At 31.1% G+C, this 25,189-nt stretch overlaps 1 protein-coding gene across 1 annotated transcript in view; it reads left to right on the top strand.

Moving 5' to 3' along the window:
* Positions 1-25,189, top strand: part of LOC139491246 (cleavage stimulation factor subunit 3-like) — a 50,476-nt gene that overhangs the window by 12,375 nt on the left and 12,912 nt on the right. The window contains exons 4-15 of the mRNA XM_071278773.1: positions 7,047-7,079; positions 8,697-8,794; positions 9,426-9,527; positions 10,622-10,748; positions 11,814-11,972; positions 13,178-13,259; positions 13,900-14,009; positions 15,733-15,849; positions 17,193-17,267; positions 22,686-22,829; positions 24,464-24,566; positions 24,957-25,026. Of these exons, the coding sequence (XP_071134874.1) occupies positions 7,047-7,079; positions 8,697-8,794; positions 9,426-9,527; positions 10,622-10,748; positions 11,814-11,972; positions 13,178-13,259; positions 13,900-14,009; positions 15,733-15,849; positions 17,193-17,267; positions 22,686-22,829; positions 24,464-24,566; positions 24,957-25,026 (1,220 nt within the window). The remainder of the gene's footprint in view (positions 1-7,046; positions 7,080-8,696; positions 8,795-9,425; positions 9,528-10,621; positions 10,749-11,813; positions 11,973-13,177; positions 13,260-13,899; positions 14,010-15,732; positions 15,850-17,192; positions 17,268-22,685; positions 22,830-24,463; positions 24,567-24,956; positions 25,027-25,189) is intronic.

The following is a 25,189-nucleotide window of genomic DNA, read 5'->3' on the forward strand; positions in this document are numbered from 1 at the left end:
TAATGTTTATGAAGGCACATATTTTTCTAGCAGCAATCATCTGAACTTGACCTTATTTTCATGGTTCATTCGTGAACGGTAAGTTTTTTGGCTACACAATTGTCTGATTGTCAGACACTATAACAATAAGTATACTATTATTAGTATATAGAGTCGTAGACCTTTATTCGGGGTACATTATTTTTACCCAGTTGGATAATTGGAAATTGTCTTTGGGGCATTTCTAGGTCATGTTTAGTCAAATTTTAATTCATTTGATTGGTAAATGCTTTAAAAAATAAGTATATAATTTAACATTTTTATCTCAGAATCAATTCCAAATATATGAAGATGACCTATTTTTAGCTTTATTGAATCGACTGTTACATATTTCTCTCCAATAGTTTTCATTATAGTCCAGTCAATCTAGCATAATTTGACCCTAACCTTGAAGTAAATGCAACAGAAGATTTTTAAGTTTAAATTTTTTGCATTAAACCCAAAATATACACAGAAAAAAGTTCCATAAAATCTAACTTGAAGAAAACTAAAAAAAAATCATGATTCAAAAATTCCTATGGAGATTTGCATTGATATGGGAGATAACTCTGCAAAAAATGCAGAACTATCAATAAAATTGATACAAAATTATAACTTTTCCACTTCTATTCAACAGAATGTTTTCATTCTTGATAATTTAGCCTCTTTAGAGTATAACAAACAACTCTGAGGATTTCATATCTTTTATTAAGCTTCAACCTAGATTTCATAATTCATTATTTGACCATTATTAGATTTTTCAGCATGTCAAGGTAAAGAATCTCAAATTGAATAAAACTTAAGTTAAGAATAAATTCTCCTTTTTGTGGTTTAAACTTTCTTTTAACAAGTTAGATGCTGAAAAAATATAATTAACATATGTAAACAATACCAAATATTCACATCATTTTTTGAAAAAGGTCACATTTTTTTTAGCCATAGATTTGCAATGTCTTTCTTTAATGAAAATGTGCCAAAAAAATTTAAAATACCCATAACACGTTGGTTTGACATTTCATGAGCAGAAGATTACATAATATAGTCAAATACAAACTATTAATCTCATCAAAGTTTCATATTTTACATGACTTTTAAGAAAATCAACCAAAAACTGACAAAAAAAGAATAAATTTTGCGGATTATCTCCCTTTCCAATGTTAATTTCCATAAATTAAAAATGTAAAATTTGAGTTTTCCTCAAGTTAGATTTTATGGGACTTTTTTCTGTGTATATTTACTGCTTAATGCTATAGATTATAACTAAAACATTTTCTGTTGCAATTAGTTTGAGGTTGAAACATAGTTTGACTGGACTATTACTATTTGATTAAATCCCACTTTATATTCAGAATCTGTACCCAACTACTATTCAGTAAGGTCATCATTGTTTGTAGTACAATTTCATGATTAATTTTGATTCAAAAGGATCCTGAATTTTAATTTTTTATTCAGAGTAATAGAATATGTTGTCTCATTTATCAAGACATAACATGAAATATTGATTGAACTGTTTCTTGTACTGAGGAAAATTGTTTAGCCAATTTTACTTTTTTGTGAACGTTTATGAAAAGTTGACATGGGCCCCCTCTGAATCCACCTCTGACAAGTTACTTAAAGTCATAGAAAATAGATTTTGTCAGTGGACATCTTGCATAATTACAATGGACCAGTTATTGATTTTCGTCACTCTTCAATGCATTTATATTGACACAAGCTAACTTTCAACTGAGGTTCTTGTATGTGCTTCTTGAGACAACGGAAACAGTATTTTGTCAGTGAGTGGACAGATTTATAATGGACCAGAAGGCAACAAGTACATGAACAACAAGTACATGAACAACAAGTACATGAAAATTGTTAGAGTTGTTTCCCTTTGCCAAGGTTATTAATTTTGTTCATGTGAAATTTTAAAGTTTACCAGTATACAAAATGAGTTTTTGCAATATTTGTTTTAATAGCCCCAAAGTTTCTTACAAGGTGTTTTCGGTACTGTGATATTTTTGTGTAAAACATGAAGCTTACCACTCTTGTCATCAACATATTTCTTTAAACTTTTCTTATTCTTTGAAGGAAATATTGAATAGTGCACATTGCATCCAACTTTATGGTACATCTATTACCTGTTCAATCATGTTTATTTTATAACAAATTGAAAACTAATAAGTAATTAAGCTAATAAGAGGGTTAACCCTGATTCTGTCCTCATTTTCATTGTCCTTTATGAACTATTTTAAATTTCATGGTTACGTACATCAGATTTTCAGATGATATTAAGTTATTGATCAATTCAATATGTGGGATAGAATAATTTTACATGTAGACATATTTTAGATCGTATAAGGAATATGACCACTATATTTGAATATGGAATGTTTGTAAGGTGCACATGTCTCTCTGGTAGGGTTCATCTGCCCTTGATCTTATTACATGAGGGGGGATAGGACCTTTATCGGGACTCTGGGATCGGGTGTTTTTAAGCTCGGGATTTCGGGATTGACCCTTTTGTGATCCGGGAATCCTTTTTTCGGATTTCGGGATGTCGGGATTTGCTTTATTTAAATTCGGGACCTCAGGATTTCGTTTTTTTTTAAGTCCAGGATTTCGGGATCAAGACCCCTCCTATCCCCCCTCTTACATGGTTCATTGATAAATGATAAGTTTTATAACTCTGTTAGTTTATTAGATAATATAGTCATTAGGTAAACTGTAATTGGTTTATGGAATGATTAAGATTAAGATTAAGAATCGAAATGGGAATGTGTCAACCAGAACAAAGTGCAGAAAACAGCCACCATTGGATCTTTTTAACACAGCAAGAAAATCCTGCATCAATGTCTGTCTAGCAGATCTGCCATTGACCTCATTTTCATGGTTTATTGGTCAATATTAAGATTTTGTGGTTTGATCTGTTTCTCTGGTACTTTTATCAATTGGAACAATATATTTGGTGTATTGAATAATTTAAGATGTCTGGCATGGCTCATCTGACTGTGCCCCCTCCCCCCCCCCCCCCCCCCATTTTCATAGGCAATTGCTTATGTCAAGTTAATGTGATAGTTTTAGCAAGACCACCATGTCCCAGACTTTCATCAGGAATTTAATGATAAGTAAAACAGGCTAGACATTTCAGTGTGTGCACTCAAATTGTTTTAAGATGTTAAAAACAGTTGGGGAACTTAAATGAGTGATTTTTAAATCATGAAATTATCAGCTCATTTCTTGTGTGAGTTTATCGCCTTTGAATGATGATTTTTACCCACTTTTGTTTATCTCTCTCAAAAAAAAAATAGTAGGGATAGAAAAAACTACATAGATAACAAATCAGCTATAGTAAGATCACCAAAAACAAGATTTCATTCATGAACTGAATTCTAGTCTACAACGATAGAGTTGCTATTTTTTTAGCTCACCTGGCCCGAAGGGCCAAGTGAGCTTTTCCCATCACTTTGCGTCCTGCGTCCGTCGTCGTCCTGCGTCCGTCATCGTCCTGCGTCCGTCGTCGTTAACTTTTACAAAAATCTTCTCCTCTGAAACTACTAAGCCAAATTTAATCAAACTTGGCCACAATCATCATTGGGGTATCTAGTTTAAAAAATGTGTCCGGTGACCCCGCCAACCAACCAAGATGGCCGCCATGGCTAAAAATAGAACATAGGGGTAAAATGCAGTTTTTGGCTTATAACTCAAAAACCAAAGCATTTAGAGCAAATCTGACATGGGGTAAAATTGTTTATCAGGTCAAGATCTATCTGCCCTGAAATTTTCAGATGAATCGGACAACCCGTTGATGGGTTGCTGCCCCTGAATTGGTAATTTTATGGAAATTTTGCTGTTTTTGGTTATTATCTTGAATATTATTATAGATAGAGATAAACTGTAAACAGCAATAATGTTCAGCAAAGTAAGATTTACAAATAAGTCCACAAGACCGAAATGGTCAGTTGACCCCTTAAGGAGTTATTGCCCTTTATAGTCAATTTTTAACCATTTTTCGTAAATCTTAGTAATCTTTTACAAAAATCTTCTCCTCTGAAACTACTGGGCTAAATTAATCCAAACTTGGCCACAATCATCTTTGGGGTATGTAGTTTAAAAAATGTGTCCAGTGACCCGGCCATCCAACCAAGATGGCTGCCACGGCTAAATATAGGACATAGGGGTAAAATGCAGTTTTTGGCTTATAACTAAAAAATCAAAGCATTTAGAGCAAATCTGACTTGGGGTAAAATTGTTTATCAGGTCAAGATCTATCTGCCCAGAAATTTTCAGATGAATCGGACAACCAGTTGATGGGTTGCTGCCCCTGAATTTGTAATTTTATGGAAATTTTGCTGTTTTTGGTTATTATCTTGAATATTATTATAGATAGAGATAAACTGTAAACAGCAATAATGTTCAGCAAAGTAAGATTTACAAATAAGTCAACATGACCGAAATGGTCAGTTGACCCCTTAAGGAGTTATTGCCCTTTATAGTCAGTTTTTAACCATTTTTCGTAAATTTTAGTAATCTTTTACAAAAATCTTCTCCTCTGAAACTACTGGGCTAAATTAATCCAAACTTGGCCACAATCATCTTTGTGGTATGTTGTTTAAAAAATGTGTCCGGTGACCCGGCCATCCAACCAAGATGGCTGCCACGGCTAAATATAGGACATAAGGGTAAAATGCAGTTTTTGGCTTATAACTCAAAAATCAAAGCATTTAGAGCAAATCTGAGTGAAATTGTTTATCATGTCAAGATCTATCAGCCCTCAAATTTTCAGATGGATCCGACAACCGGTTGTTGGGTTGCTGCCCCATAATTGGTAATTTTAAGAAAATTTTGACGTTTTTTGTTATTATCTTGAAATATTATTATAGATAGAGATAAACTGTAAACAGCAATAATGTACAGCAAAGTAAGACCTAAAGATAAGTCACGCATGACAAAAATGGTCAGTTGACCCCCTAAGAAGTTATTGTCCTTTATAGTCAATTTTTAACAATTTTCATAAAATTTGTAAATTTTTACTAACATTTTCCACTGAAACTACTGGGCCAAGATCATTATAGATAGAGATAATTGTAAGGAGCAAGAATGTTCAGTAAAGTAAGATGTACAAACACATCACCATCACCTAAACACAATTTTGTCATGAATCCATCTGCTTCCTTTGTTTAATATTCACATATACCAAGGTGAGCGACACAGGCTCTTTAGAGCCTCTAGTTTAAGATTCACATAGATCTAGGTGAGCTTTACACAGGCTCCTTAGAGCCTCTAGTTTGTATTGATACTCTTTCCTACATAAAAGAAGATTACAACATCATCGGTGACTCAGAACCTCTGAAGGTTATGTGACATTTAAATATTTTTTTTATGAAATGTCAATAGTTTATTATATCGGGATAATTCCAGTTCATGACTTTTATAGACACAGAATTGGTGTAAATAATAGGTAAATGTCTTGAATTTCAGTTTCATAAGTACCATAAAAATAAGGGGGTAGTTCAAAATCCTGTACTGGTTGAGAGACCAGATCAGTCCGAAATTGACAGTTTGTCTTCAATGATTTTTAAAAGAAACTCTTTGGAGAAAACTCTTTTAACTTAAATGTGTACCACTTTCCATCCCAATTAGATATTCAAAGTTATGTTAACTTAAAAACCTTTGAAAGTCTTCAAGATTATAAATTATGTGGTATTATAATTCTTGCCCAATACTAGAGAGAGAGAGTCTATTGACGAATGAAGTTGAAAACATTGTGGTCAAGGTCAATACTTTGTTGGAAGGATGACAAGAGGGGGAAACACAGTATCAATTTGTGAGTTTTGTTCCCAGTACCTCTAGTCTATTAACACCTTATTTACTTAGCTTTGTGTTCCTAAACCTACATATTTTTTGTCAGGCAATTGATACACAGACATTCATATTAATTTTTGAACCCAGAGTTATAATGTCAAGATTCAAAGGCTGTAGAATTTCAAATAGAAATAAAGTTATATAGATATCATCCTATGAAATTTTAGTATTAATACAAAATACCAATTTTGAATGGTATGAAAAAAATCTGGAAATTGAAATGATTGTTAATTGAAAAAAAGGTAACAGTCAGACTAAAGTGTCAATAGGCATGATTCATGGTGGGAACAATTATACTAAGGAGAAAAGGACATTGTCCTAATTGTAATATAGAAAAGAGGAAATACATATCTTCTTAGTCACTATTTTTGCAATAGACAGCATAACACCTTTTAAAAAATGCAAGAAACTATATGTTATCAGAATTTTGTTTTGAAAAAAAATTCTCAAGTGGATTGAAAAAGTTTGAATTGTTGATTCTATTCTGTTTTACTTAATTTATTTTTTATTTTGAATTATTAATATTGTGTTTTTCGTGATTACCAGTTCAAATTGTTCATATCATGTAAATTAGACAGCAATCCTACACAACAAGTTAATCAAATATCTGTCTACAATGCAAATACTTGTACATGTATAAACGTCTTGTATAGATGTCAGAAATAGGCCTCTAATGATGGACAACAAGTAAGCAATCCTTATGACAAGCAGAATATTCCATTGTCACAAGACTATGCAATTTGCAGTTGAATTCATCAGTGAAGATAGAGATCTGACATCAACAAGAATTTCTAAGTAGACAGGAACAAAACCAAACATGACAACCACACCATTTATAGATGAATGATTTGAATATGTGTTATTGTTTAAGTAATATTGAGTAGAATAGACCAACCAGTTATAACCTTGTTCAGTAGACTTGAAGATCATGAAAAACTGAACGGGGACAATCACAGACAAGATTAATGACAAATATTTGTGCTGTGGTTAAACTGGAAGTGTGCAGAATAGAGCCACCTATTAAAAATTTGTTAAGTAGAAGATCAAATTGTACAGCCATGAAAGGGTCTTAACAAATTAATCTGGACCAAGCTCTTTATATCAGATGTATCAATGTTGTAAACAGAGAAACAACTGCTTGAAAATGGCATTATTATATAAAAAAAAATGTCTTTATTTTACAGCTAAAGGCAAAGAATTTTGAAAGAGTAGAAAAGGTAGGAAAATGGCAAACACTTTCAAATGTTAAGAAATTGTTAAATCTGTGATTTTTTTAATGAAATTTTGATTGCAAGATCTAAAGATGTAAAAAGATAAGGGAACTTCTAAAGGAATGGTACTATCAAACCATGTTTTATCAGGACTATGAAGGATAAATAGATACAAGATGTGGAATGAATGAATGCCAATAAAACAACTTCCATCCAAATTACAATTTTTTTTAAAATAAACCATTATAGGTAAAAGTTCAGCCTTCAGCATGGAGTCTGGCCTCTTATCAAATAGCAAGCTAAAATTAGCCACAAAAAGGGAAACCAACAGTCTTATCTATATAAAAAAAAACGAGAAAGGAGAAACACTTATGAACTACATCAACAAACGACAACCACTGAACAAAGTATCTTATTGACTTTTCCACTTTCTGTTGACTCTTGAGCTTGGTGGTTTACAATCAAGTACAAAGCGAAAATTATATTTGAGTTTATCTGCAGTTGCAAAATTTTAATTTTTTTTTATGATATCCTCCTCTGTTAAAAGATAACTAATCTAAGATTGTTATCTACACTATTACAGTTAAGTGTCGATGGGAGATAATCCAATAAACTCTTCTCTTTTTTCCATGTAGAAAATCTAAAGATGTATTAATTGGTACTTTCACTTTGCTAAGAATTAAAACCTAATTTATACATGGATGGCAGAACAGGTGATTGGTGGGTTGCACCATTGGAAGAACAAATATGTTCCCCCTGTTATTCAAAAACTTTTAAAGAGAGTTGAAGAACTTGATATATAAGATGAGGAAGAAATATATAGATTATCATTTCTCATTGGCCTTGAACAGTTGGTGTAATGGTTGGAGAAGAAAGCATATGGTGTATGGATTACTTTATCGTATAAAAGCTCACTCTTGATAAACCTGACAGATAACAGTGCTTTTATTGCTGTTCTTCATATTGAAGTCATAGTGAGGCTTTGTGGTATCTTTCACTTTTCTATATAATGTTGTATTGACTTTTGATGTCATATCTGTAGTTAGCTGCCAAACTGTAGTTCTTAGGTACTCATGGTATTATTTTTTACAATTTGGGGACAGTCCCCCCAAAAATAGTATAGGACCAACAAGAGCTACCATTCTAAAGCTAGTCTGTAGTATCTTTAATCCAATTTGCTTTTCCTTCATGTATATTGATGACGTCATTGTAGCCTTCCAAATTGCTCTGCCTCTTTCTTCCAAATTAAACAGTATTTTTTGTTATATTTCTAATGAATTAAACAGTTTGGTTTTTTATGTTGTAAACCAATTAAACATTTTTTTACTTTTTAAACTGAATACAGTTTTTGGTGTTTGCTATTATAAAACAATTTAAGTTTGGTTTTGCTATTTTAAACTACTTATACAATTTGGTTCTTGCTATTTTAAAACAATTAAATATTTTGGTTCTAAAAATAACACATCAATTGGTTGAGGTGTTATATTGACAGTTATCAGAAAAAAACATTCAAATCAGTTTAAAATACAAATGACATGTCTTTTTTAAGTCCAATATGAGTGCTTAGTAATATTTTTTCCAAATATATGATGACCTTTAATATGCTATTGTTATTTTTTTCAGTTATTTCAAAGATGTTTAGTAAAAGTATTAAACATAGACCTTTGGAAGCTGTATCTGAACTACATCAAAGATACCAAGGGTTCACTTCCATCTTACAGGTAATACATCATAATCAATTTTATAGGTAGACTCTTTAGAATATGAAAGAAGGGCGAAAAATACCAGATGGACATTCAAATCTGTAGATTGAAAATAAACTGACAATGCCATGGCTAAAAAAGAAAAAAAAAACAGACAAGTATAGTACATAAGACGCAACATAGAAAACTGGAGCAACATGAACCCCACCAAAAACTTACGGTGGTCTCAGATCCTGCTCCACATGTTGCACCTTTCATGTTGCTCATGTTATTACAAACCTTGTAAATAGTATAAGAATTTTTCTCTACATACTACAGATCACAAAATGAATATTTTTTTCCTGGTTTGATTTAAAAATTGAGAGACAGCTTATAATATGAATAATGTGTTTAGCATATAAGCCAAGAATACTGACCAGGTTGAAATAGAGGGGAGCACATTATGTCTTTAGCTTAGTCTACTACTAGTATTTTGAAAAGTCAATGTTAAACACAACATTTTCCACAAAAATGTAAACAGTTATAAAAAAACACATAAAGCTGAAATATCACAACTAAACATCAACAAAACACAAACTTCAAGAATTTTTGCCTAAAAAAATCAGTTTGCTATACATTGGATTATTGTGTGAAGTATTATTCATTTTAGGGAAAAGATGGCCCAGGCTTACGACTTTGCCCTAGACAAGATGGGTATGGATATTATGTCATATCAGATCTGGGCTGACTATGTTAACTTTTTAAAATCTGTGTAAGTATATATTTGTATAAATGGTAACAATTACTGCATTAATTTTCGCTTATTTTTACATAATAGAAAAACAAAGGCCTGGGGTATTCATCCATTACACAAAATTATTACATGCATGTAGCAAAATAAAAACCACAATAATCAAAGGGAGAGCACTTGTATTGCTGTTCTCCATGTCAAAAGTCACAGTAAGGCCATCAACACAGAACATGCTAATTAAAATCTGGTTCTTAATGATACCTGTGTTTTACCCTCTCAAAGGTCTTGTAGTAGAGTGCTTGTGTCAACTGATGGAGATCATTGGTCTGGTATTTAACCTTGTATAACAACAACAAAATTGAAGTGACATTTGCTGCTTCAGTTCAAAGTATGCAACCATTAGAAGCATTGGAAAATATCTCATCCAAATCTAGTTTGTTTCAGAAGTGAATATGTCATTCTGCTAATACAGCCTGTCGATTATTAGGGTGAGGGTCTACAACAAAATACTTCACTAGCATGCTCTCTTTCTGAATATATTTGTGATATTCTGTACTGAATAAAAAAAGCTTACAATTAATCAATCAATCAGTCATTCTGCAGAGATGCTATACAGTGGCTGATCAAGAGGGGGTTTCTTGGGACTGGAACATCCCTTTTTTTGGACGATCAATGCATTTGAATAGGGACATATGGTTGAACACCCACCTGCCTTTTATCTCTTTATTCTGGTTTGGGAATGGATGGCTGGATCTGCCCCTGCTATGCTTTAAATTCACTTCATAGCGACTTGCCATATTCCATTGTAAATAAATTCTAGCATGAATATAAACCCAACAATTATGTATAAATCATTTAAGATTTGTCTGCAAGTTATGGTAAGAATTGTCTTAAATAACAGCAATGCTTCCACTTTACCTTATGTTTCAATTGATAATAACTTTTTTGTTTTAACAGGGAAGCAGTTGGATTAAATAACAGCTACTTATTTTACCACATTTACTTATTTATAAATTGATGATAATTTTCTTGATTTACAGGAAAGCAATTGGATTAGATAACAGCTATTTTACCATGTTTCTTTATAAATTGATAATAATTTTCTTGTTTTACAGGGAAGCAGTTGGTTCATATGCAGAAAACCAGAGAATAACAGCTGTACGGAAGGTCTACCAGAGAGGAGTTGTCAACCCAATGATTAATATAGAAATTTTCTGGAAGGAATATTGTGCTTATGAAAACGTATGACAATTTATTTCAGATATAGTTTTATGAAGGTATCAGGTGGTTTTACTTGACACAACTAATCCATAAAATACTTAAAATAAACTAATATATATGAAAGGACAGAGGATTCAAGTATTCTCTATGTTGACTATGGATTTTCATTTTAACTTGGTTATTTGCAGAGGGATGATGAAGTGCTTTCAGTTTACCATTTTAAGATAAAATTTGTTAAATTTGCATGTTGAAAATTGTATTTCATCCTTCACACTCAAGTTTACACAGCTTATAAAACTGACTGCTATGAAATTGTATTAGTGCATACTGTAAAGTGAAAACTTTTTGTGAGGGTATATTTTTACTAATTTTGCCAGTAATATAAAAATGCTAGTTTATTCTCTTCTCAAAAGAATAATGTATATTGAAATAAAGACATGGACAAGAAAAATGTGAAAATGAAACCTGGCAATCAGGGTCCGACATAGAAATTTAAACTCTGTCAAAATAAACCTCTTTACAGTAAGAAAATTACATTAATCCAATCAAATAAACCAATTTCTATTCATGTTAATTATGCAAAGCAGAAAGTTCATAAACACCTGTAATGTTCTTTATCAACAACAACAATACTTTATATATTAAGAGGGTTACATAGTAAGCTACTGTGGATTCATTATTATTCGTTGGATACTGATGTTCATGGATTTCTTGGGTACTGGAGAACCACGAATTCAAATGTTCAACGAAATACAAATTTTCTAAAAGAATGAGTGTAGACTTTGCCAAAACCACGAAATTAAATATCCACGAATATGTATGTTTTCTTCAAACCACGAAAATCGGTACCCACGAAAATAAATGAATCCACAGTATATAAAAAATCTTCCTGAAGGCCCTCATCATAGAAAAGCATAAAAAAAAAATGCTAACAAATACATGGCATACATTAGTATAAAAGTCAAGCATGATGATAATGTTCAATACATGTACAACTTGATAAAAAATGTTATGAAAAAATAAACATGATGAAATTATCGATATTCAATTATTTTTTTTAGCGAAAGTTTTAATTTTCTATTTTAGAGTATTAATCCACTGATAGCCAAGAAAATGACTGAAGATAGAGGTAGAGAGTATATGAATTCTAGACGTGTTGCTAAAGAATATGAGGCAGTGACGAGAGGAATAAATAAAAATATGCCGTCCATACCTCCAATGAATATACCTGAAGAAGCTACACAGGTCAGTCTTCAAAGGAATTCGCCCATCAAACTATACTACATTTGATTGTAAAGATTATACACTGTATAAGAGAAATTGTACAAAAATTTTTGATTTCTGTCATAATTGAAATCAAGACTCATTGAAATTGTCTTATTAAGTGTTACAGAATTTATTTTGTTGATAAGATTTTGCTCATTTATTAATTAGTCACTTTTAAAATATAATTATTTATAATTAACTGGATAAAGAAATAAAACGTTTACAATTTCATAAATTGGAAGTTATGTTTTTGTCGAGCCTTCGACTTTAGTTGAAAAAGCGAGACTAAGCGATCCTACATTCCGTCGTTGTCGGCGGCGTCCAAAAATATTCACTCTGTGGTTAAAGTTTTTGAAATTTTAATAACTTTCTTAAACTATACTGGATTTCTACCAAACTTGGATAGAAGCTTGTTTATGATCATAAGATAGTATCCAGATGTAAATTGTGTAAAAATAAAATTCCATTTTTTCTGTATTTTACTTATAAATGGACTTAGTTTTTTCTGCGGGGAAACATTACATTCACTCTGTGGTTAGTTTTTTCTGCGGGGAAACATTACATTCACTCTGTGGTTAAAGTTTTTAAAGTTTTAATAACTTTCTTAAACTATCCTTGGTTTGTACCAAACTTGGACAGAAGCTTGTTTATGATCATAAGATAGTATCCAGAAGTAAATTTTGTAAAAAAATAAATCCATTTTTTCCATATTTTACTTTTAAATGGACTTAGTTTTTCTGCGGGGAAACATTACATTCACTCTGTGGTTAAAGTTTTTACAATTTTAATAACTTTCTTAAACTATCCTGGGTTTGTACCAAACTTGGACAGAAGCTTATTTATGATCATAAGATAGTATCCAGAAGTAAATTTTGTAAAAAGATAACTCCATTATTTTCTGTATTTTACTTTTAAATAGACTTAGATTTTCTTCCAGTTAACATTACATACAGTCTGCAATTAAAGTTTTCAATACATTTATTAGATTCATTAACTATCCTAAATTTTTACCAAACTTGGACAAAAGCTTCTTACAATCATTAGATAGTATTAAGTGGAATATTTTTATTGATTTTTTTCCTCTTTTTTGTTGAGCCTGTGATTTACCGCAAAAGTAGGCGAGACACTGGGTTTGCGGAACCCTTACAAATTTTTTAGATGAAAGATGTCAAAACTTATTTTAGGTTGATTTGTGGAAGAAATATATTTCATGGGAAAAAAGCAATCCTCTAAAGACAGAGGACCATGCTCTTATTACCAGGAGAGGTAAGTATCATTATTCTGATTTCAGAAACTTAAAAAATCATACATCAAAATAAATCAAAATAGCTTACATGTGTACTAAAAATTTTGTATTCTAATGAAATGAGATGAAGTCGATTATTTTCTACACCTTACTCATTGTCACATAAAAGATGTTATTGTTGTGTTGTTTTTTATTAACAACAAATCACCTCATTTTCAGTACATAAGTGACTTATCATAACAGTCTGAAAATGGTTTAAAAAGTATGGCTTTCAAGCAATCTAACTTTCAGTACCAAACATTTTGAAAAATGAATAAAAACTATAGCTTTCAAGCAATCTAACTTTTAGTGCCAAACATTTTGAAAATGGTATAAAAAAACTATGGCATTCAAGCAATTTAACTTTCAGTGCCAAATATTCTGAAAATGGTATAAAAGTCTATGGCTGATAATGAAATGCCACTTTACTTGTCTGAATTCTACTGTTTATCCTACCTTACAAAAAAAATAAATAATGTAGTTATTTTAACATTTGATACTTGAACAAACTGAGTGATTTTTCATTGCAATCCCAAATAAAAATCAAAGCATGGTCATTTTTGTCCACTTATTTTAAAAGAGTTATCCCTACAGTGAAATGATCTGTATGTTGTATTTCAGTAATGTTTGCCTATGAGCAGTGTTTGCTCTGTCTGGGACATCATCCTGACATCTGGTATGAAGCAGCATCATATTTGGAACATTCAAGCAGGATTTTAACAGAAAAAGGGGTAAGCTTTGTCAATATCAGTAAGATTTATTATTCAAAAAGGAGAACAAAAATAAACCAAGTAATAGACAACCTTTAAATTTGATGCATTTCCGTCCTAAACTTTGGTTTAAGTGAACATTATTTGTGCGTCATCACTTTCTTCCCATGGTCTATTATAAATAATGTTTATATAAAAGGGTTGTCATAAAACATTTAAAAAGAATTTGGTTTAAAGGATTGTCATAAATTATGACTTATAATTCACACATATATGATATTACTAATTTTGTTTTGAAACAATTCACACATTGTGACATTTTGATAAGTTTTTTTTTATATTTGAGTTTTGAATGATAGTCTTACAAATGTTCTAACATGTGAGACAAAAGGTCATTATGTCACCTAGGCAACCTATTGACTTTTCATTCATATTAGTAAGAAGGTTTCTTAACTTGTAGGTCAGCACTTTCATATCTTTTTTAAGCTAAACTGTTGGTAAAAACATGTGCACACAAAGGTTAAAGTATATTTAGTTGTGAAACTGTCCATTTCATGCCTTCTTATAAATTGATTTATCGGTAATTTGTACATTTTTTCTTTGATGTGTACTCGCTGATAATGTCAGTATCAGTGGACTGGCCGTGATATAAAAATTATTGGGTTAATATGCAAATTACATGCGCGAATGCAACGCGTAAGGATTTACTTTCCCCTTTCATTCACAAAATTGCGCATGATTTTTATCGCAGAAACGCACAAGATTTTTGGCGAATGAAACACTTGACATTGATTATAACTTTCACAAAGTTAGTTTAGCCTTTTTTGTTGTGAACATGTGTACAGAAAATGCATGAAAAAGCCGACAGACTTAAAAAACAAATGCGTTATCTATAATCTATAATTGATATATGAAGTACAACTAACACATCGTCCGTGGTGTTCCAATCCGAGTTTTTATTCATACAATATCAGGCTGCGCTCAGCGAAGCATTTTATTTTTTTATGGAATTTTGAATAGACAGATAAAATATTAAAGTAATTCATTATAATTTACTTCTAAAAAGGACTTAAGTAATGATAAAAACGATGATGAGCTTGCGGTCACATGACAAAATTATGTATATTTACTGATATTCAAAGCACTATGAGCCAATCAGAAGACTTATTTTATCCAAAGTTAAATTATTGTAGAATATAAGTCTCTTTATGCTGATTTCTACTGATTTAACAGTTAAAATGACTGTAAATTCAGAACTTTCTGTTTGCAGTTATTATTGTGATTTATTGAACACTACATAAAAATTATAGCTTTATTATTAAAATCTCTGGAAAAGCTTACAATTATTGTAATCAACAGTTTTAATTAGAATTTTGATTTTTGTGACACCTATAAATCTAGTCTCAATTTTTGCAGTACAAATGTAATAAGGAGGGAGATCTATGTTAAGGGAAATAACTCTTAATAGCATCAGTACGTTTGTGTCAACCCTTTTCATATAATATATATTCTAAGCTTCTAGGTTATATCGGCTATTTCCAATCTGTTTCAGGAAAATGCTTTAAATACATTGCTGAAACTATAATTTTACAAATGCATAACTGATTTAAAGAGTTGTCTCCCTGAAGTAGATCTATCCTCTTAAAGCAATAGAAATTGTCTGAATTTACAGCATATGAAACTAACATTATATTACTAATATAAGATATAGCATAATTTGGTAGTTGCTTTTAAATTTTTGCAGGACCAAAATGCCGGTAAAATGTTTGCAGATGAAGCTGCAGCAATCTATGAAAGGTCAATTACAACATTGATGAAAAGTAATATGTTACTGTTCTTTGCTTACGCTGATTTTGAAGAAGTGAGTAAAACAACTAAATAACAGTAAGATGTATATGGTTCTGATAATTAAAATCCTTTAAATTCACACATGAATAAAAGGAGATGTTGGATATATAGATCATTGAAGAATCCAGACACAAAATACAAGTAAAAACCGTTAACAGTCAACATACAGTCTCCAACAAAAGCCAAATACTAAATTTTAGCTGTAATGCACCAATATCTATATAGAGAAAAGTTGTAAATCAATTTGACAGAGGCTATCAAAGATCTGATATTAACACAAAATCTGAAGGTGACAAAAACAGTAAACTATAACTAAAAAATTAACATTGGCTACTGGCAGGCGCATGAACATGTGGCATGATTAAACCTTTTTAATCTCAAAATCCAACCTATTAATTTGGGTCAGAGGAAAAAAATACTGAAATGTTCATAAAAGTTCAATAAAACTCCATAACAAGAAAGTTCCGTAGATTTTCAAATTACCTGAATTTGTGGGTTTTTGATTTCTGGTAATTTAAAAATTGAATTATAGTTTATACATATTTTGATAAATTCCTTGGGTTGAACTCCCCCTGGTTTTATTTTCATTAATGATAAGGTCAGCTTGTCAGTTTGGCAGGGTTTTTTTTATTAAGAGATCAAGGGATAGGTATTAGATAGGAAACAGCTTGATGACAGCATGGGTGTTATCAGACATGTTAGAGAAACTCCCCCTGGTTTTATTTTCATTAATGATAAGGTCAGCTTGTCAGCTTGGCAGTTTTGTTTTGATTAAGAGATTAAGGGATAGGTATTAGATCATAGATAGAAAACAGCTTGATGACAGCATGGGTGTTATCAGACATGTCAGAGAAATATCTGTATATAGTTTTGATAGGATGGTCAGTTGTTGTTTGAGCATTGCACTGTTAGCAGTAGTTTTATTGTTAGTGTATATTATTTTACATGTTTATTTAAAAAGGGACTACTCATAACATATGTGTTTTGTTCGTTTTAGTTTAGATATAGGTATAAATTGGATATTATTAGAGCATTTTAGTTTTAAATGAAAATTTTACATTTTGTTGCAAATTTGAATTTGTGGTCAAAGCTACAACAAATTAGTACCCCCCCCCCCCCCCCCCATGATTGTAAGTGCTTTCACAATATATGCAAACATAAGTTGTAGTTTGTTTATCATTTCTCATACAGATACTTAATGCATGACAAATGCTAACATATGTTGAATGAGTGTTTGTAAGAAAAGAATTTCAAAAGGACTATTTCACGAAAGGTAAAATAAGCAAAACACCTACAAAAATTATGCAATTGTATCGCAGATCAATCTGTACATTGTCATGCCTTTTTTTTTAACAGGGAAGAATGAAGTATGAAAAGGTGCACACCATATATAAAAGATTTCTTGCCATGCAGGACACAGATCCTACTTTGGTAATTAAAATATATATAGTTATTAAAATTGTTTCTCTTCACTTCAGTGTCAGATTGTTCCTTGAACTCATGATCATGAAGCAGCTGTTTATTATGTATGGAAAGAAGGACTTGTCTTGAAGCAATTGCTTGCAATTATTATATTCCCACTCCAAATTAGGGGTATACTGATTTAAACTCTTGTCTTTTTGTTTGTAAAACATTTTTTACAGTTTTGTCATCATCAACAAATCTAATATGGCACTAGGCTTGATTTTGATATGCCATGCCATGTGACATATTTTCTGTACCTTTCAAAGTTCTATTTCCACTTATTGAAAGATTTTTTTTATAAGATAAGATAATCTTTATTTCAGATTCAAAAGGTTATTATTCATATATGAATTACACAAAATATTCTGTTTGAACAGAATGTTATGTATATTAAAATATTTACAGTATTAAATGAAAATTTATTATGAAAATATCATGCAGGTGTATTTCATTTTTGTCACACCTTTCTCTTCACAGTGGGATTTCCAGTGACGCTAGAACAATAGAAAAGGTCAAAAATAAGGAGAGACAATTTACGCATAAAAACCGATATGCATAGGGATGAATATATCTTAAAACACAAAACCATTATATAACTTTTATACAACCACTTTAAGTAAAGTATATGTTAAACGTAAATTTGTTAATATATGATTTTTTAATTGCCAAACATGCTGTTAATTGAACAATCTATTGTTCAACATAGTGGGGTGTAAAAAACTGCCAGATTGGACTGCATATTTCAAACCTTAATAATGTAGCTTTCTGAGTATTCAATTTTTAATGTATTCTGAAATGTAGTTTCGTCACAAGAATTTTCAAAGATGGGTCATTTTGTTAATATGAATGTCGGTAAATTCGTATGATCGAGCACACCAACAAGTGTATCGTTGGGAAAACTCGATATAATGTAATCAAAATATGTGACAAATTACCTAATGTGAAGTTTATTAAAATCATCATAACATAATTGATCAACACATTATGTTTGAAAAACATGAGTCCTATAATATAAGACTTTAAAGGTTCATATCATTTACATTCAACGTTTTTATTGGATTTTTTTTTTACTACAATGTAACCTCGAGGTTCAATGTTGATAGTAAAAAAAATCCCAGAAAAATATTGAATATTGTTAATGGTATGAACCTTCCAATTCTTATAATATCGGAATAGAAAATATGTGATCCGAATTAACTGTGCACATGTGTTAAAGAAGACTTTGCACTTTTTTGATGTACAGGGGTAAGGTTTTTTTCTTAAACAATATTATGATCCCAAATTTGATGAATTTTGTTGGCAATACTTTAATACAAATACTACATATAGGAAAGCATATGTTTAATCTCAATGTATAATTATTATGAAAAATGTTTGACTCTGTCAAAAACTAAACCTTCCCCCTCCCCCCGTTTTGCATGTAATGGTTGAAACATAAGGGGATTCACACTAACTGCCTAAAAGGCGGGCCGCTCCAGTCTTGAGTCAGTGATTTCATATATAATATAAACAAAATATTGTCTCACACTGAATGGGCGACTGGGCAACCTGCACGGCCCAGCTTGTCTTGCAAAACAGCCAAGATTTACAAAACATTACCAACAAAAACCTTCAGTTGGGCAATCTTACTGGAATCTGAATATCTCTACTGATAAATAATGCAACACTAATGACACATTTAAGTTTTGAAATGAATTTATTCACAGAGAATGTTTCTCATTGATGTACATTTCTATGCTCTTGTCTTTTTGGAGTTTATATTGGAAATTAAAAATTGCTGCATGAAAGAGACTAGCTCTACATTCCTATGCATATGATTGTCATATGTACGTGAGAATCATTCCATAAAACACCTGTTTGATATCCTTTCAATGCCAGACACTGTCTAGTGGTTTTTCTGCCACAATTACAAGGAAAACCTGGCTTAACTTGTGCTGGATCAGACACTTGAATCTTACATCGTTATTGATGTTAAGCAGTTAGTCTAAAGGGCCATCCAGAACTTTTGGATTTTATGACAGTCTTCCTTCCATACAGAACATCGCTGCAAAATAATTTGAACATTCAATTAGGTGATTAGAATATTATTTGAAAATATATGACGATCTTAGACCAACGTTTGAACAGAAATGCAAAAAAAAAAACCAAAAAAAAACAGCCATTTTATTTTACAATGAAATTGAAAAAGTAGTTAGTTCCATGTCCCATCATCTTTTGGTTGTTGACCCCAGATGAATATAATCTAAATTTCGTAGCATTTTCACCCCCCTTAACTGAATTTGTTCAAGCCAAAGTATTGTGGTTTTGCCCCTTTTCAGATTTCAGTATGTCATGTTGTATATATTTTATAAATTAGATGAATTTCTAGTAAGTTTCGACGATATTCTTTATCATTTGACAAAATACTATGCATCTGAATTAAATTGTTTACTAATTGAAAAAGCGTGCCTTCTTTTACTTTAATTTACCTCCCTTTATTTCACATAGCAACACAAATTAAAAACTGCCAATCTTTGCTGCATATCAATGTTTTCCCTTGATAAAATATATATCATGCAACATAATCAACTTTACAAATTGAGAGAAATTAAAAAATCAAGGTGTTCCGACCATTGGATAGTATTTAAAAAAAATAATGAAGGATGGCATGATTACAAGTTTGAACCCTGACGACACTGAAAATCGAAAATTCACACATTTACCTATCATATAATGATACGATGAGGTGATAAACTTAACAATAAATATTTTACCTGATTCGTTATCATATTCACATTATGTTGACACGTCTTAGTTCATTTGTGCATGGAAGTAATATTGAAAGGAATAACATCGTCGTCACTTCAAAGGTTTCATCTGCGTTACCGCCCATCTTTCAATAACTTGTTAATTGGTTCAATATCTGGCATGGAAGTTGATTCTCTGCATGTGATCGATCAAATCACTGACACTTATCGGTCATTTTCGTGTTCACGGAGAACTACGAACAGACAAGTTTTTGTCGTTAATACGTGCGAAGTAACCCGAATAGTCCATTCGTTACATTCCGTTGATGTACGCTGCCGAAAAGAGTCATTCGTTCAATTTTTATTTTAGTCAAATTTTTCCCTATTATTGGTTAGTTTGATCATAATAGTTTAAACCGACAGCTATCACATACGAGTTGGAGAACAAGATTGTGTCATTTCAATTTTAATATTTACAGACAGTTAAAAAAACACTTCCGTAAGTTAAGAAGATGATTGTAAAAAAAATACGTTTGGACCCCCTTTATTAAATACGAAAAATCTAAATCCTTCGTGTATTTATAGTCAATTAAAATATATTCACAATTCTAAACGGTTCTATCCTTCAATTTAAGTTCTTGATTCATAAACTAATTTGTGTAAAAATGAATTTACCGTAAGACAGATAGATTCAAGCCCATTTCGTCGGTTTGTTATAATTTTTGCTGTATAGTTTATTATATTAATACAAGCATTCCACAATAATATATATTTACGAAAATATTATCCCCATTTTAGTTGTCCAGTTTCAATAATGCAATCAATGACATTTATGACATATACATAAATTTAGAATACTTGAAAGTAAATATTCTTTTATTCAATCTCGATTAACTTTACACTTACAACAGTAAAAAAATCTATGCCTACATTTGCCTACATTATTTTGTTAAACATCATGTGAAACCTGATCTATTCATCGGTATTTATCTGTTTAACTCAGGATCCGCTTTTAACCGGAAAATACTTTTAGAACAGTTTAAAACAAACGGTAAAAAGCAAAAATATGCTAAATTAAATACAATTTTCCATTTTAAACTGCTGTAGTTTGAACAATTCTCGTCCGTTTTTCAAGTTTTTTTTACATCATACGACTTCATCTGAAGGCAGAGGTTTAAATGATACAGCGCCACCTTCTTATTAATAAACCTCGGATTTCACACAGGTACTTTAAAATTACCGGACTCGATAAAATCATGTGACTGATAAGAAATTGCAGATGCCATTTTACAACCGCGGTATCACAGATAGTAAACAAAGGGGTCTTACTGCTGAGACTATAATTGGATAAAATCATATGACTTTAGTACAGGGCTCTACAGGCCGTTAATACATGCTAATTACTCAATGTTATTCCTTTTAAATATTACTTCCATGGTTTGTGCTAGCTAATTTTAAACAAGCTAAACAATTACATCATCATCCGTTTTTCTTTATCGATTACCTCTAGTCAGAAGAGCACACTGTTTACAGGGGAGGTCATTTTTGTCACCAGTTCGCCCACTGTTCATAGCTTCATGATATATATATATATATATATGTGGGAGTAAAATAATAAATTAGGAATATGTAACAGCACATGCTGTTTTTGATATTAATAATTATATAAATGGTGAAGGATTTTTAAATGTGTTCCTTGTATTATTAGATTGTGCGTCAGAAACTTCTCCGTAGGGCAATTAGCAGCTGGAGCCTTTTTAGCTTACCTGGCCTGGAGGCATCCATTGTCTTTTTGTCTATGAACTTTTACAAAAATCTTCTATTCTGAAACTATAAGGCCAAATTTAACCAAACTTGTTGCAGTCATCATTGGGATACCTACTGTAATTAAAGAAATGTGTATGATGGCCGGATTTTATGATGGCAAATTTCTTCATTATATTTTTATTTTTGTTGGCCGTTATCTTGAAGGGGATAATAGTTTAGGGGAACTTTAAATCGCAAAAATGATCAGTACAACAAGTTCTACAAATAAGTTTACATGCTCGAAACTGCCAGTCAACTCTTTATTAGAGTTATTGCCCTTTGATGATGATTTTTACCAATTTTTTGCATTTTTGCCATGTATCTTTAAAATAATAGTAGAAAGATAGAAAATTAAATAAACAAAAATGATTAGCAAGACACTTTCTACAGGTAGGCAATTTTCCAAAGACTCGAGCTCCTTATTGAGTAAATACGATTTAAACCATTTATTTGCATTTTGCCTTATGTGATAAAAGTTATGAAAGAGGAATAGACACTTTATATAACAAAAATAATCGGCAATGCAATATCTACCAACAAGTCAAATGTGCCGATATAGTTAGTGATTGCCCTTAAATGAGGATTTTATTACCCTTTTGTGTGCAAAAACCAAATTAGATAGAAAGATACTAAACAGACTTAATGATCAGCAACACAAGAATCATCAAAACAGAGACATTTGTCATTTCAGTCCTTTGTTGAATATGGTGATTTTCTTACAAAATAATGGTTGTGGAATATTTGCTCCAACAGGAAAAGATATTATGTTATTGTTCATAACAGAGTTTGCAGGGGAACGTATGTGGGGTTGAACAATTGTAGGTTGACAACTAAATAACTAGATTTCTTACAGGGCTATATACAATATATGAAATTCGCCAGAAGAGCAGAAGGGATTAAGTCAGCACGTCTTGTATTCAAAATGGCGAGAGAAAACAATAAAACAAAATATCAAGTTTATGTGGCAGCAGCATTGATGGAATATTACTGCAGCAAGGTTAGTGAGAGATAATATACTGTGGATTCATTATTATTTGTTGGAAACCAAATTTCATGGGTTTCTTGAGTACAGGTGAATCAGAAATTCAAATGTTCAATGAATAACATGGTATCAATAAGCTTTGTATACAGAGATTGGCAAAACCACGAAATCAGATATCCATGAATAAGCAATTTCGGCAATCCATGAAAATTGATACCCACAAAAAAAAATGAATCCAAAGTAATTAGAATTTGTGTGTACCTGCGGCTGTTGAGTATTTAGTAAATACTCACTGCCAAGAATCAAGGGATTAATTGACAGCAGTAAAGGCTTAAATTGTTGTTGCTATGATAATGCAGCAGTAGAAATTTTCATTTGATATTGGACATAATGTTCAATATGTTGTGGATGTAATCAATCTTCTCTCTTTTATTTGAATACAAATATTTGCTAAGACAAAAGTTTGGTACACAAAAGTTTATTTTTTAAGTTTAGTATATTAACATGATTAACTATACTTAAATAAAAGTTTATTTATCCCATCAAATGCAAACTTTTCTTGAATTCAATATGTTTACTGTTAAGTTGTACACATGTAGTCCATGCTTTAGTAAAAATGTGGTTTATGTAAGTGTACATTTTTTCAGTGTGTAGAATTATCATAGTACATATATATGAAATATCCTAGTGTGTATCTTCTTCATACTAGTGTTTTTATTCTGTATAACCTGGTGTAAAAGTATTCATTAAATTTTTACACTTGTGAATTTACTCCAAAAGGTTGGACTAAACTGTGGGAAAAGATTCTTTGTAGCATATGTTATTTCAGTAGCATGTCGTAATCTGAAAAATTCATTGGAGTGTGAACAGATAGTTTCCTTTTAAATTAAACTATGTTCATACCCATAGCCAAGGGGGTTCGGACAAACCCCCTTCTTGAAATCAAATAAGCACTGTTAAAGTCAACGTTTTGTTCAAATTGTGACTGTTAAAGTCCAACGAACCCCCCTTGGAAATTCCTGGCTACAGGCCTGATGTTCCTCCCTTGAATTGCTATATATCATCATGTTTCATTAAACTACCGGTATTTGAAGATAATGCATATATATGTATGTATGAATATTTGATGTCAAGAATTGAACGTCCATCTATTCATATATGTACATGCAGTATTATGATCCCAATAAAAGTATTATTTGTCATACTTTGTTACTTTGTTTATTTCATTATAGTTTATTAGGCGCAGACCATACTGTAAAACTTTCACATATTTTATTTTTTTTAATTAGAAAAGAAGAGTTGGTTCTTACTCCTTTAACAGCCCTTGATTTATTCAAGAATTATAAAAAATGTCAAAATTTGAGTGTTGATCCAGATTTTACTGATCACTGAATATAGAAATGTGATAGTACTAGCAGGGAATGGTGTCCTATGAACACATATTCTTGTTCACTTATGAATAGAGAATTTAAAGTTCCAGTTAATGTGGCCAAATCTGTCTTTTTGGTACTTTTCATATGTAACAAAGAAAACGAAGGTGTATTGTCTGTAAACATGTTATTTCAGCACATCTTGTCTCTGTTTAAATTCATTATTTCAGTGAATTTATTAATTAAACTTCTTCAAATATTGTTATTCAAACCTAACAGGAGAAAAACGTTGCCCTGAAGATTTTTGAACTCGGATTAAAGAAATACGGAGGACATCCTGAATACGCTCTTTGTTACATGGATTTTATGTCTCATTTGAATGGTAAGTCAGCATATTGTCTAAGATTATTTATACATATACATATTCCTTTGCAGATTTATGATTGCTATTTCAATTCACCTTTTCTAAGAAAGTCAGCTTGTATGTTATAGACTTGAGTTTTGTTTTTAAATATATTTTACTTTGGTTAGAAAATGTTATATAAGAGGAAGTTGAATGAGATGGCTTTCTACATATATTTTAAACTATTTTAGCTTTCAAATCCAAGGATGCTTTATTTTGTACTATACAAAGATTTTTCCTTAAATGATTCAAAGAAATGTTGGAAATTCTACTTCTAAAATAGTTGTTGATAAGAAAGTAGAAGAATTTTTCATATCTTTGTTTTTCACATGGTGTATTACTATTGACTGAATTTTTTTTCTTTTTCAGAGGATAATAACACAAGAGTACTGTATGAGCGAGTTTTATCATCTGGACAAATACTTCCTGAAAAATCTATGTTAGTATGGATAGTTGATTGCTTGAATTCCATTCGCTTTCTCATTGTTAATACAAAATTAGATTTAGGGTTCTTAATAGTTGTACATCAATTGATTAATAATTTTTATGAATTTGAAAATTCCAAGAGTAACTGTTTTATATTTGAATCACATACTGTGTTC

The sequence above is a fragment of the Mytilus edulis genome, chromosome 10, assembly GCF_963676685.1.
Source record: "Mytilus edulis chromosome 10, xbMytEdul2.2, whole genome shotgun sequence".
In the NCBI taxonomy this organism is placed as follows: domain Eukaryota; kingdom Metazoa; phylum Mollusca; class Bivalvia; order Mytilida; family Mytilidae; genus Mytilus; species Mytilus edulis.